Source organism: Ovis canadensis, chromosome 14, assembly GCF_042477335.2.
Source record: "Ovis canadensis isolate MfBH-ARS-UI-01 breed Bighorn chromosome 14, ARS-UI_OviCan_v2, whole genome shotgun sequence".
NCBI lineage: Eukaryota > Metazoa > Chordata > Mammalia > Artiodactyla > Bovidae > Ovis > Ovis canadensis.
This window is the reverse complement of record NC_091258.1, coordinates 37,403,635-37,417,886: the sequence shown is the minus strand read 5'-3', so window position 1 is coordinate 37,417,886 and position 14,252 is coordinate 37,403,635. Positions and strand designations below refer to the sequence as shown.

General features: G+C 48.8%; 1 protein-coding gene across 1 annotated transcript in view; it reads right to left on the bottom strand.

Annotated features, from left to right (window-relative positions):
• Window positions 1-306: 306 nt before the first annotated feature.
• The window catches only part of AMFR (autocrine motility factor receptor), a 44,753-nt gene continuing 30,807 nt past the window's right edge, over window positions 307-14,252 (bottom strand). The window contains exons 10-14 of the mRNA XM_069549883.1: window positions 13,098-13,201; window positions 7,597-7,731; window positions 5,466-5,549; window positions 2,757-2,941; window positions 307-1,935 (exon numbers count right to left, since the gene is read on the bottom strand). Of these exons, the coding sequence (XP_069405984.1) occupies window positions 1,788-1,935; window positions 2,757-2,941; window positions 5,466-5,549; window positions 7,597-7,731; window positions 13,098-13,201 (656 nt within the window). The 3' untranslated portion in view covers window positions 307-1,787. The remainder of the gene's footprint in view (window positions 1,936-2,756; window positions 2,942-5,465; window positions 5,550-7,596; window positions 7,732-13,097; window positions 13,202-14,252) is intronic.

The window sequence follows — 14,252 nt, the reverse complement described above, 5'->3', positions numbered from 1 at the left end:
GCGAATTTAGGACCTCTCTTTGGGGTCGTTTTAAAGGCATGTCTCTCCTGTGATCACTGTCATACTGCTGTATTCCACTGTCTCAGGACCCTCTAAAATTGACTCCAAAACATTCTTTCACACATCTGAAACATAAGAACACACGGAATTGGTATCATCTTTAAAGGTGCACATCACACACACACACAAAATTATAAAGAAAACCCCACCAACCAAAACAGAATACACAATATCAAAACACAATCTAATTTCTGCACTTCTGAAGAAAACTGCCTTAGCTCCAAGCCACACACAACACCACACTAGGACAGTTTGCTTTTTATTATTATTATTCTTGTTGTTGTTTTACAGTAAAAACAAATAGCTATGCTCTCAGCAAAACAAATTTTAAAAGAAAAAAAATCACAGAAATTTACTAACAGCATTTCAAGATAAGGCTTTCGGAAGATTTATTGAAATAAATTATCTCAGCCTAAACACGTACTCATCGCTCTATTTTCAGTTACTTCTCAACATCCTAAAAACTTTGTTATGTAAAATACATTTAACTTTGCCAATTTTAGGTAATACTGGATTCTTCCCAAAAGGACTACCATAAAACTATGCTTTCAAACATTAAAAAAAAAAGAAAACTTAATCCAGTAGGACATAAAACTGAACTATGTAAGCTATGATTGCGTGTTTCAAACCCTTCAAGTGAAATTTGTCAAGGATTTGAAAAAGTTCAGATCTGGGTCTGCTCCAAGGCAGGTGGAGGCAACACCTCACCTTTTAACCAACACAGTTATGAAAATGAAGGGCTCCAGGGAAGAAAGCTACAAAAGGTATCATTTGTTTCTTCAATGAAGCCCTCCAAGGAGTACTCTCCCATCCCCAAAGACCAAACCCACAGCCTTTGGCATTGCCTAATTGACTTTACCAAGGAATTAAAACCACGAACCAAAGCTTGCTGCTTAACCCTGTCAGTGCTGACCTTCCCCATGTCTGGGGGCAGGTGGGCAGGGGACAATGAAATACAGAGAGGAGAGGATGGACACGCGGGGCATACTCATAGATGGAGGAGCACCAGCATTAACGGAAGTAAAGCCAGCTCTGGACAGGGGGCTCGGAAAGTCCCGCATGTCCTGGGACACAACTGTCACCTCCTCACACCACATCCCTGGGCTTTCCCTTGCTCTGCTCCAGGTATCGAACCAAACACGGTTTTTCCATGAGGCCCCGCCAGCCCAGGGGTCCAGAAGCCTGTAGCTCTGGCCTCACTCTGTGACATTCTGAATGCCTCCTAAGAACAGCAGCTGGACAACAGAAATTACCCAGTGGTGTGGAGTCAGGCTCTGTCTGTCCATCTCCACGCTGCTTTGTATGGATCCCCCTGCCTCCAACCCCCATCTGCTGCACACACACTTCCTGCCACATTTGGAGCTAAAGACACTGGCATCTGTTATGACTTCTGCATAAGGCAGGCATGGACGTTGCCTGCTTCAGGTCTTTGGTTGCCCACCTCCTCTTGATCCTCCCCACCCGTCCAAAGTCCAGTCAATGCAGAAGAGATCATGCCTAGAGTTAAAATGTGCAGTGTTTCTAAGGGAAGAAAAATGTCACATAGAAAGTATTACAAAAAAGGATTAAATCTGTCAGCTGTCCAAACACTATTAAGACCACATGCTTTATACAGCGGCGATGCAGTCAAGCCCGCTTCTTCACACAGCGGGCGCAACTGGGGACAGGCCTCTTCAGCAGGCCGGGCACGCGGCTCGGGCTGAGGCGGCGCGGACGGCAAGGAAGCGCTAGGAGGCCTGCTGCTTCTGAAGCCTCCGCTCGGCCGCAGCGGCCAGCATCCTTCGACGCAGGGCCACAGGGTCAGAGGCCGTCCCTTCTGAGGGGAGGCAGCTCTCTGAGGCCGAGTCATCTTCAGAGCTTCTGTTCAAGAAACGCCTACCAAAAACCAAAGGTGCAAGTGAGGGACCCGGGCAGCTCTGGAAGGCAGGCACACAGACACACACTATGTGCTTCCGTAATTTCCCCCTCCCCGGCACGGCCACGAAGTCACTCAGCACCACCCCGTAAACCAGACACCCAGCCCTGAACGGAGGGGCGGAAGGTCTCTGCAGCGGAGGCTGCTTAGCCCCTCCCTCTCCTCCGCCCCCCGCACACACACAGCATGAAGTCCCTACTCACCAGGCTGGCGCTGGGCACCAAGCCCACCCACGGGAACAACACACCAGCCCTGTCACCAAATGTTTAACTACCCAGTGCCTGCCAAGTCAAGAGAACATTCTCCCTCTGGCTGCCCCCACCCGGGGCTGGGGCTTGCGGGGATGTAGCCGTGCTCCAATGCTGGCCGTGCAGAGTGGCCAGGACGGAGGACTCGGGAGCTGGGCACCAGGCCGGCATGAGGCCCTCGAGGCCTTGGTTTCTTCAGCTTCAAGTCTGTTTAATGGGGATAATCACCGTGCTCTCTCTTAGAGTTAAGAGAATGAGAAAGTAGTTAACATAAAGGGTCTAGAACACGTTGGCACAGAAGTACTAAGCACGGGAGTGTGGGTTAAAGCGCCCACAGGGGACGCTGGCAGCGCTGGCCAGAGGTTATCGGGTGGCCCAGTATTACCAGATCCTCTGGCTTCTCAGCAGAGATTTGAAACTGGAAACTGCAGGTGACAGGTGCTAATGCTCCAACGCTGGCATCTATGGCTAGGACGCTCAGGTCCCGGGACTGGATGGGAGGTGCTCTGCAATGGCACTGCGGGCCCGCTTACCTCCGCGCCTGCTGCAGGAGGTCATCCTTGCGTTGCACCAGCATGCGCTGCCTCTCGTCCGCGGACTTGGAGAAGCGGCTGCCCCGGGCCTCAAAGTCCTCCCCCTCACTGGGCTCCACCTCCAGCTCGCCGAAGTCCAGCGCCTCCTCCAGCCGAGGACTGAGGTCCAGCGGCACCCGCTCGGTCTGGACACAAGGAAGCAAGGGGTTGCTGTGAGCAGTCCAGTTCCCCACCTGACCAGAGCCCCTCGTGATGCTCTTCTAGACCCCAAAGGAGACAGGCTGCCAGGCAGGGACCGACAAACACACGTCAGCAGACAAGGGTTCCTGATGGGCAGGGCCTGACTCACCACGGCATGTTCAACACTGGGGAGTAACTGAAGGATTACCATATGGAAAACAGAAGCACCTCGAAACTGTACTGTCGGAAGACACACAAGTTAACTACTAATTTGCATTCTGGGAATTTTCTGTTCACCACTACTTATGGCTCTAAAACTTCAGCAAGTCTTACCACATGTACTGCACAAATTTTATACCCTCATTTGACTCTGAGAACAGCCAGGCAGATAAGAAGGGTATATTCTTAGTATCTTTTTTAAAACAGACATGAGATACTGTGCTTGAGTCACAGGATGTAATAATGGGGCTCTCTCCATTATAGCTGCAGCTGTGAAGGCCAAGACAATGCCCAAGGCCCTTCGCAGGCTCGGTTAGGGGCCATCTGTGTTGCTCGTGCTTCCAGACCCAGGCTGGCCAGCATCAGCCCAAGGCAAAGACAGAGTTGAGGAGCAAGTGGCTGAGAAGCCTGTTTTAAAGAGTTTCTGGTGGGAGTGCTTCTCTGGCTTCTCAGATGAGCAAGGGAGGAACGTCAACAGAATCCCGGGGCCTGACTTACACGCCCTAGACGTCGGGGGACATGGGGGCCGGTGATGACTCTCACACACCTGAGAGACCTCGCAGGAAGAAACCGGCTTGCAGCAGATTTTAAAAAGGCTTTGACGGGAACAACTGTAAGGTCCGCCAACTCTAAGGCACCACTGTGTGCGCTCTGGGGAGGAGACATGGGTCCTACGGGAGGATCTAGCCCAGGGCTGCTGAAAGACTGCCCAAGAGGACCACTGGAAGGGGTGAGGGGGCCCCATGAAGTAAGGGCTGGCTGTTGAAAGACAGTCCAAGTTCAAAGGAAGAATACTCAAGGTTTCCGGTGCTGGACAGGGCAGAAAGATCTCTAAATAACAGCTGTAACACACCCACCCACCCACCCACCCACCCTGGGGTCACATGGCCCATCCTAACCCTCTCTCCTCCTGAGTCTGATCCTAGAGGAGTTGGGAAGAAGAGCCGATGAGTGGAGGTGGAGGCAGAGATGGAAGGAAGGGCATGGAACCCCACCCTCAGGCCCCCACAGGCCTCCAAGCCTGGTCCACGCAGGCCTGAGCTTGGGCAGAGGGAAGGCCTCGAATTAACGGGAAGAGCTGATCTGCTGACTGGGCTAAATCGAGGTGTTTATTAAATGACTGTCTGTTTTCCAAGAACTTATTACTTCCTGAGAACAGCCAAAAGTGTTATATAGCAAGCTTCTTTGTGAAACAAGTACTTTAATTTCACTACATTAAAAAAAAAAAGTCAGAAACCTTCAGGCTCACTTTGAAAAGAAAGTTGGGAAATCAAGACAGAAATTGAATGTGCTGTACCCACAAGGCCACCCAGTAAGCCCAGCATCTAAATCAGAGCTAAGCCAGCTACGAAAACTGGAAAGGCAACGATCCTCTTCTTCAGAAGCCAGACACTATTTTACAAATACTGCACAACCCCGCTACAGATTCGGATATGAACATTTTAACTCAGCAATAGATCTGAAGAAGTCTTAGGAGTTTTCAGTGTTTCCTGTTTGCAGGGAAAGACACGCGAGGTGAAAGCAGCTGCTTCCGAAGAGCCCTGACTCCCACTGGAGGGCAGGCAGTGCCGTCCTCGGACCCCTTCCCTGTGTGGGGAGCCCCACACATCTCACACACACAAGGAAATGCGAAGACAGGGTTGCTTGGGGGTTTTTCAGTCCCTTAAGAAGTTTCCAGCAAGTACAGTCATCGATAAGCAAACGGGAATTCCAAAAAACGAATGTGAACTGGCACCCCCAGGCTGTGGGGTGAAGAGCTGAGGGTGGAGGCACCTCTTCCCCGCACAGCAGACAAGGGAGCTGTTTTTGGTTGGAGGCATTCACCCCAGGTCACCCAGAGTGGTTATCTAGACAGATTTGGTTCCCAAGATAACTATGCTTCCCCCTACCCCAGGGGTCTCCTGTTTGTGAAATGTGTGGAAGTTCCTGCAAATGCTGAGCTCAACAAGAGAGATGTAGGGGAGAATAACCTGATGATCTCAGCTCTGGAGAGTGGGGCCCGCGTGGTCACCCCGAGTCCCAGGCCAGCCCCTCCACACCCTTCCTAGGGCTACACTCAAGTTCATGGTGGCAGGCCTGGCCAGGAGAGTATGGCCCCTTTCTCCTCTAGGTCCTGAGGACAGTCCCCGGGGAGTGGGTTGCCGGCCACACCCGGGCACAGTGAGGTTTGTTAGCCTCACATGCTGAGACAGGACTGGCATATGGCCTGCTCACTACTCGAGCGCTGTCACACCACCATCAGAGGCAGACGAAGCCCACCACCAGGCACCCCACCCCACTCCTCCACGCTCTCTAGGGCACAGGCCTTACCTGAACAGAAGCTTCTCCATCCTCCTGCTCACCGTTTGGCCTTTCCACGGGGCTGTTCAATGCAGGCCTGATGCTCTCTGATCGCTGAAAGAGACACAGCAGCACAGACAATGCAGAGCCGCTCTGAACTCAAGAAACAGGTACAGGGGGGCCTGGGGTGGTGGGGAGGAGCTACAGCCCCCACAGGCTGAGTCCCAACCAATCCCCGGCATCCAAGACACGAGAATGCTGGATTAATGACCCAACAAAGGAGTCGAGGCCTAAGTCCGAGAGCCATCGACGTTTAATTTCCCTTTCAGCAATAATAACTGCACAACAGCAGCAGAACACAACAGGAGGACTGACAGGCCACTGTGGGAAAGCCCCGACACCGCCACCTCACTCACCTCAACGTCCCATCAACTAGGCGCCGCTGTCCCCACGCTCAGCCAGGCGGAGGCCCTGGCCGACACGGCAGACACCTCGGGACCCTGCCCTCGACCCTGCAGGTCTGTCCCCTCGGTGCCAGCTGGCTGGTGTCTGTATTTCATTGCCCAAGGACTCGCTCTGGCTGTGTGAGGGATCTCCGCACTCCTCAGAGGAGGCCCTCTGCCGACAACTGATGGGAACTGGTGCATAAACACCCCAGCTCCTCTTCCCTCAGGAGGCACGTGAATTCTACACTGGATCCCAGAAGCCTCCAGTGGCCTCGAGCTCTAGACACCCACGATGCTGACCTGCTGGACAACAAGTCCTTAACCCACCTCACAATCCCACTTGCTGCCTGTGTTTCCTAGACTCCTTCCCATGGTTCCCAGAAAATGTTAGTCACTCAGTCATGTCCAACTTAATGATCCAATGGACTACAGTCTGCCAGGCTCCTATGTCTATGGAGTTCTCCAGGCAAGAATACTGGAGTGGGTAGCCACTGCCTTCTCCAGGGGATCTTCCCAACCCAGGGACTGAACCCAGGTCTCCTGCATTGCAGGCAGATTCTTTACCATCTGAGCCACCAGGGAAGTACTGCATGGTTCCCAGAACACCTCTCAAATTAACTACTGGCATCCAAATCCTTCTCAGCGTCTGCTCCTAGAGCAACAGCCAGTTCCTACAGGTAAGGAACACAGAGCCACCTCTAATACCTCAAGCCCTTCAACTACCAATTCCAGGCTTATTCCCTCTTCAAAGATTCTCACATTTTAAGATTTTTACTAACAGATTTCCATGTTTTGGCATATCAAAACTAAGTAATTTCTTGGTATTTGATAGCCTGCATGTGGCTCAGTCACTTAGTCGTGTCTGACTCTTTGTGACCCCACGGACTCTGGCCATGGGACTATCTAGGTAAGAATACTGGAGTGGGTTGCTGTTTCCTCCTCCAGGGGATCTTCCTGACCCAGGGATCCAATGCACATCGCCTGCAGCGGCAGGTGGATTCTTTACCACTGAGCCACTTGGGAAGCTCTAATCACATATTCACTCCTTGGTCCTGCCGGAAAGCTTGTCTTTAAAAGGTCAATACTTCTTGTACCCATCAAAGAGGTTTTACGATGGGCCAGCAGACAGGATCTTTTTTAAAAAAGTGAAAAACACAAGCCTCACACAGAGTGGAAAGCCACACTGATGTGCAAAGCCAGCTGAGGGTGCTATCTCCCACGGCCAGGGTTGCCAAACTGCAGCCTATAGGGCAAGTTACTCCAATGGTTTCTGTAAATAAAGCTTTACTGGAACACAGTCATGTACATTCATTTCCATATTGTCCACGGCTACTTCAGCACTGCAGCATGGAATTAAGAAGTTACAACAGTTAATGCATGGCTTGCAAGGCCTAAAATACTTCAATCTGCTAGAAAAAGACTGCCAATCCTTGTCGAAAAGTGAACTGATACTATGACCTCCTGGGCTGGTGAGGGCAGACTGGTTTGGGATATACATCTGCATAAAAAATCAGCCAAATATTTGTGTTCTTGTCTTCAGCCAGGCCTCCTGGATGAGTCTGTTCTCAATCATAATTTGGAAAGTTAGGGAATTCACAGAAACCCTTCATCAGGTCATAAATGATACTCAGCTGTTAAGTAACTAAAATGTTAGTTTAGAAGATTAAACCTTGGTGAGGACAGAATTCACTTGTTATGCCTGAACCTCAGTTTACCTGTGTGGGAAAAGGTACTTGAATCCGTCCTTCCAGAATGTTGTCTGTTGTTATCTCAACCGAGCGCGTCAGCTGGAGGTCTTGTAGCACCAGGTGGTATGGCACCTGGGGAAACATCTCTTGAATCTGATGAGCCTGCAGGGATACAAAGAGGCCACGGACGCGGTCACCCTGCACAGTTACTCCCTGAGGTCGCGGGGTGAGGCAGGCTCTGGGCACTGAACTCGGTGACCTGCCGTGAAAACACAAGGACAGAGGCCACTGCCATGCCGCAGATCATCGTCACACGGAGGACTTCTCCAGAAGGCCAAGTGGAAAACTTGGTGACGGCATCAACTCCAAACAGAAAAAGCACAGAAATACGCCCCTCAGGCAGACTGAATTAGAATATTCTAGCTTTAAAAAGTATTCATTTTATTCAATCCTAGGGTTTGGCACCAAAAAAAAAAAAAGAAAAAAGAAAAAAAGCTCAGTAACAGGTATACAAACATATTCTCCTTAAAGTTATATATTCCTAGAAGGAACAACAGATGAAATTCAAGTGTGTTATGTGAAAGACGCTCCACTCAAAAGGCCACGTGCTGTAAAGCGGTGACAGCGTTAGTTGCTCAGTCGGGTCCGACTCTTTGCGACCCCACAGACTCTAGCCTGTCAGGCTCCTCTTTTTCTGGGACTCTCCAGGCAAGAATACTGGAATGGGTTGCCATTCCCTTCTCCAGGGGAATCTTCCCAACCCAGGGATCGAACCTGGGTCTCCCACATTGCAGGCAGATTCTTTACAGTCTAAGGATTCCATTTATATGACATTCCAGAACAAGCAAGATTATAAGGGTAGAAAACTTACAGGTGGTTCCGGGAGGCTGGGGGTGGAAGCTGAAGTGACTGGTTACAAAGGGGCGCAATGGAATCTGAGGGGAGGGGGAATGGAGCTGCCCTGTATTTTGATTATGCTGGTTACACTGGTGCTGGTTACACTACTGAATGGGTCTGACAAAACTCATAGAGATGGTTACTAAAAACTCTGAACTTACTGCATGTAAGTTACACTGTGGCCAGCGGGGGTGGCGGCGGGTAAGATTCTAAAGAATGTGATTGCTAACACTGCTCCAGAGCTGAAGTTCTCAAACTGTGCTCTAGAAATGTCACACAGGCCATCAGGGCTCTAGGCGGTGACATGTACAAAGGGGAGCAGGCAGAGACCTCGCACGCCACCACGTACTTTCATTTGAGCAGCTCCAGATTTTTTTCTCATGCATGTATATTTATTTTACAAATACTTATATTCAGGGTTTTTTATGTGGAAAAAGTCCCAATGATCAAAAGAAAAAATGAGGAGGAAAAACAGAACTGCTTCGGGGGCACAAGAAAGTCTACTGTTGGGAGAGGACCATGTTGTTGTAACCGTAGAAAGAGGGGGAATATGTCTCAATGTCAGACCGAGAGAGGAAAGACCAGGGTGAAACCTGCTTAAAGCTTTGCTTGGGTCACTGTTGGGGCAGAGAGAGCAAGACACGTGTCTAGCACAGAAGGACCTGGTGCTCTGCTGTCCTGGGATCCCTATACTGTTTCTATGAACATGAGTTGATAATCTTTCAAAACCCAGGTCAAGTCAAAGCTAACTGGGCAACAGTCCACAACAACCTGGATTATCAAATAACATTCTTCTCTATTCATAAACAGCTCCCCCTTCGTTTCCCAAATAAAGTCAGTCCAAAGCATTTCTCCCAAACTACATATTAGATCTTTATAAAAAATATATTGTGCCAGTAAATCAGTTGTGCTAAAAACAGACTATTCCAATCCACTGTGGATGGGGAGAAAGAACACCAGGACCTGTCTGTTTAGAATTCTAAATGCATCAACTCCAAGGTAGTTCTCATTCCTGGGAGGTTTATGCACCCATGGACTCTGACTTTCTTAAGGGGGCAGGTGAGGTGATCAGCCTGAAGAGCTTCAACATCTGACTGAGCCTAAAGTACCCACGCAGAGCACCGGGGCGGTCGCATTCCCAGGCCAGCTGCTTTCACGACGTTCCTCTCTCTCTCTCTGCTGATGACCTGGCTGAGTGCTTCACTGAGACAGCAGAAGCCAGCAGGAAGCCAGGTCTTTTTTCTTTAATGGTCAAAATCATATACAATCACCCATCTTAACTATTTTTAAGTGTACAGCAGTGTTAACTACACACACACTGCCGTGCAAGACATCCCCAGAGTACCTTCATCTTGGCAAAACCACAGCTCTAACACCCACTTAAGGGCAACTCCCCACTGCCCCTTCCCTAGGCAGCCATTCTACTTTCTGTTTCTAAGAGTCTGAGTAATTTAGATACCTCATGTGAGTGGAATCACGCAGTATTTGTCTTTCTTTGTAACTAGCTGATTTCACTTAGCACAATATCCTCTAAGTTTTTTGGCTGGCTGAATCATACTCCCATTGTGTCCTATTGTGACCATTTTCATAATCCATTCATCTCTTATGGACACGTAGGTTGTGTCTACCTAAATGGTTACTATGCTCCATGCCTTAAAAAAAAAACTGTATCTCAAAATGACATGCCTGCAGCCATGTCCACCCCTCCTCCAATCAAGGTGAATGGATGCCTCTCTCCTGGCTCTGGCGCCCAGCCCATCCTCCACCTCAAGAACTGTGCCTTCAGTTAACTTTGTTCTGTACCATCAATCTCTCCCCCTCTAGTGATCACTCCTATTTGCATACCAAGCATGCTTTAGGATCTTTTTAAAAAGACTCTTGGGTACAGAAAAGACCTAAGAGCAGGGTCTCAAAGAGATATCTGTACACCAATATTCAGAGTCCCATTACTCATGACAGCTAAAGCATGGAAGCAACTCAAGTGTACACTGACAGATGAATGGATAAGCCAAATGCGGTCTGTCCATATAAGCGGATATTTATTCAGCCTTAACAAGGAAGGAAACTCCGACACATGCTACATCACAGCTGAACCTTGAGAACATAAAGCTTAGTAAAATAAGCCAGTCACCAAAAAAAAATTTATGATTCTGCTTAAATGAGGTCCCTAGAGTCAAATTCATAGAGAAAGAAAGGAGAATGGTGGTTGCCAGGGGCTAGGAAGGAGGGAACGGGGAGTTCCTGCTTATTGGGTTAGCACTTCAGTTTTGCAAGATGAAGAGTTCTGGAAATGGATGGTGGTGAGAGCTGCATACAAATATGAATATACTTAACACCACTGAACTGTACACTTAAGGGTGGTTAAGTGTATGGTATGTGACGCACTGGAAAAGACTGATGCTGGGAAAGATTCGGGGCATGAGAAGAAGGGGGCAACAGAGGATGAGATGGTTGGATGGCATCACTGACTCAATGGACATGAGTTTGAGCAAACTCCAGGAGATGGTGAAGAACAGGGAAGCCTGGTATGCTGCACTTCATGGGGTTGCAGAGAATCGACACGACTGAGCAGCTGAACAACAAACAACAAAAAATAAAAAAATAAATAAAAAAGATGACCCGTGGGGAAAAGAAAAAGAATACATACTTAGCACTTGCGTCTATGTGTATGTAAGCATTGTGAGAGAACACAACACAGAAAAACTGATCAAAAGTGTTATTCCGTGAGAGGAGGGAGTCTGGGCAGACGGAGGCAAGGACGGGACTGTGACTTCACCAGATACTCTCTATAGGTTTTGGTTTTGATTTTGGGGGTGTTTTTGGTCATGGCTCAAAGCATGGGGGATCTTATTTTACTGACCAGGGATGGAACCTATGCCCTCTGCAGTGGAAGCATGGAGTCTTACCACTGAACCACCAGGGAAATTCCCTACAGGTTCTGAAATTTGTGGATCAATGGCCTGCTCAAAAATCTTAAAGAAAAAAAAAAAAATCAACCGAAACTCCTCTGATGGCACACCCCTATTAAGCTACCACCTTACTTCTTTGTACCATCTTGTAACACACTGCCAGCTACTGAGTGTCTTCAACTCCCACTCATTTTCCAATCCAACAATCTAGAACCCAACCCCTCAAGCCATGGAAACTGCTTGTTCCTCTCCAGCTGACTTACACGCTCCAACCACAATCACTTCCCTTAGTTTCCAGAACATTCTCACCTCATGGCCATTGCACCTTGTTTCCACTGTCTCCTTTCCACCCTTCCTGTCTCAGCTTAAATATCACCTCTTGAGTCTTCTCTGAATGTCTCTTCTAGAACAGTCTGTGCTCACCACTCCACATTACCTGCCCTGCAGCCTGCAAAACCCCCCATTGGCAATGACCTCGTCTGTCTGTGTTTACAGTCAGTCTCCCTCTCTCCCCCCATGAAGAAGTCACACTTCTTGAGAGCAGGACCCCTGTCCACCCTGTTGACACTCCAGGTGCGACGCAATTTGTTGACACAACACAGAGCCCATCTTGGGAACAGGCTTTCACTACACATTTGCTGACTAAACACACTAAGATAAGTTAATGGACAAACAAACGAACCAATGACTCTCTAAAGTACTGGCCAGGCCCGCCCATGTCAACCAGAGGCCCTATTCGGGCAGGAGTAACACAGTTTACATTTTTAAGACTCTTGCATTTATCATCATAATGAACACTACATTTCAACAGTGGTGAATCAGTGAAGATCAGATGACAAAGCTTTAGAAAATACACAGAATCTTGAAGTATCTGGACAGTATCCTTGAATGAGCCAAGAGCATGCCTCAGCATCTCACGGTGTATGTGTTTGTGTATATAAACATACACACTTCTGTCCACAGCCATATACGCATGTATAAGGGTGTGTGTGAATGTATACTCAGTTATTTATTTTGGGAAGGGAGGAGATGGAGTCAAAATAACCCATTTGGTAGGCCTACTACAATTTTTAACAAAAATCACATTCACTCAAGTCAGTAACTCCCCAAATACTTGTGGTGAACATTAAGGCACCCCAAGACCAGCGAAGATCACAGGAGTGCCCCTAGTAGTGCTCAGAAAAGGTCACATTATCTGCCACATCAGTAAAATGCAGGCTCGCTTCCAAACCAGTTTCAATTTGTTTTCTTGGTAATTATTAAAATTGTGTTTTACAGTTTTTACAGCGTTATGTTGGTTTCTGCCATACAGCCATGCACATCAGCCATAACTATACATACACCCTCCTCTCCTAGCCTCCTTCCGCTCCTCCCGTCCCCCCCCGGGTCGTCACAGAGCGCCGCACTGGGCTCCCTGTGCTGCACAGTAACTTCTCAGCAGCTCCGCCTTGCACTTCTCAGCGTACACGTGCTGATGCTGCTTTCCCCTTTCGTCCCACTCTCTCCCTCTATATCTGTGTCTCCATTCCTTCCCTGCAAGTAAGTTTCAATTCTAGAACACAGGAATTGAAGTGGTCCCGATGAATAAGATGCCCCTGAAAACTCTGTCGTTTTGCCAGAGCAGAGTAAGACCAGCCGGGTCACGCACACGGCACACACTCTCCAGCTTCTCCTTCCCTCCTGATTAATAAGCTCCTTCTGAAAGCAGTGAGCGCTCCTTACCATTGCATTGAGCTGGGAGTTGCTTGCCTGTGTAATGCCTAGAATGTTGGTGGTGTGCATCACTTCGACTGAGAAACTCGGCAGCCAACTCGCGATCCGGGACCCTGAAACAAATAAGAATCCAGCGCAGGTTTGAGAGGCCTCCCTCCTCACGTTAGCTACCATGTGAGTATCACTACTAGCTGGGGCTTCCTTTACACCAGGCCTCTGACCAAGTGTCAATTCTCACTAAAACCCCACCTGGGTTTATTATTATTACTCCTATTTTACTCTTCTCAGGGATTTGACTCCAGTACTCCTGTTGGTCCCCAAGGAACTCAGAAGTGAGGTGACTTGTCCAAGATCCCGCATCTAGTTACGGTGACCAGGACCTGAAGCCACACAGTCAGGTTCCAGGACACTTCACCACCGGGCTTGCCCTCGCCCCAGTGGCCCTGGACCCACACAACACGGCGCCCCTCCCACAGCCCGCGCTGTCAGGAAGGTGCTCAGGGCTGCAAAGCTGCTACAGGAGCTGACCTTTCACTCTTTTTACACTACTCATAAACACTACTCATCGGGGGACATCATTTTCATGAAGCAGTTTCTACTTAATAATCTGGTTTAAAGACTTTCTTTTTCTCATTCAAAATGCTTCTCCAACAGCACTACAACACAGGCTGTTGGACTAAGGGTACCAAGAAGTCTGCTGCTGCTGCCACGGCCCTAAGGAAGGGGATCCTAAGCTATAAGATCATGAGTGTCGGCACTAAAACAGCCCCATGTCAAGCCATACATTTAAGGAGGACTTCCCTCTCCTTCACAAAGGAGCACTGAGGCCAGCAATGTAAAACAAGCTGAAGGGCCACTCAAAAGTCTTGCCTGGACAGTTTGTGCCCAAGAAAAAACTGGATACTTATTTCATATACTTACTAAGGAGAAATAAAGTTGCCTTTATCAATTTGGACTAGGTTTTCATTAATAATTCATAAAAAATAGCTTACATAGCCAGAACCCATGTCCAAGATCTGCTTGTCTATTTCAGAAGTCTGATGAGGAAGAGGCCTTAATTAGCAGGCACAAAGCAGCCCCTCTACACCTGCTCAGCCAGCCAGGCGGTCGCCATCCCCTCTTCTGAGATGGACTCCGCTCCTCTGGTCCTTCCTATCAGGGATT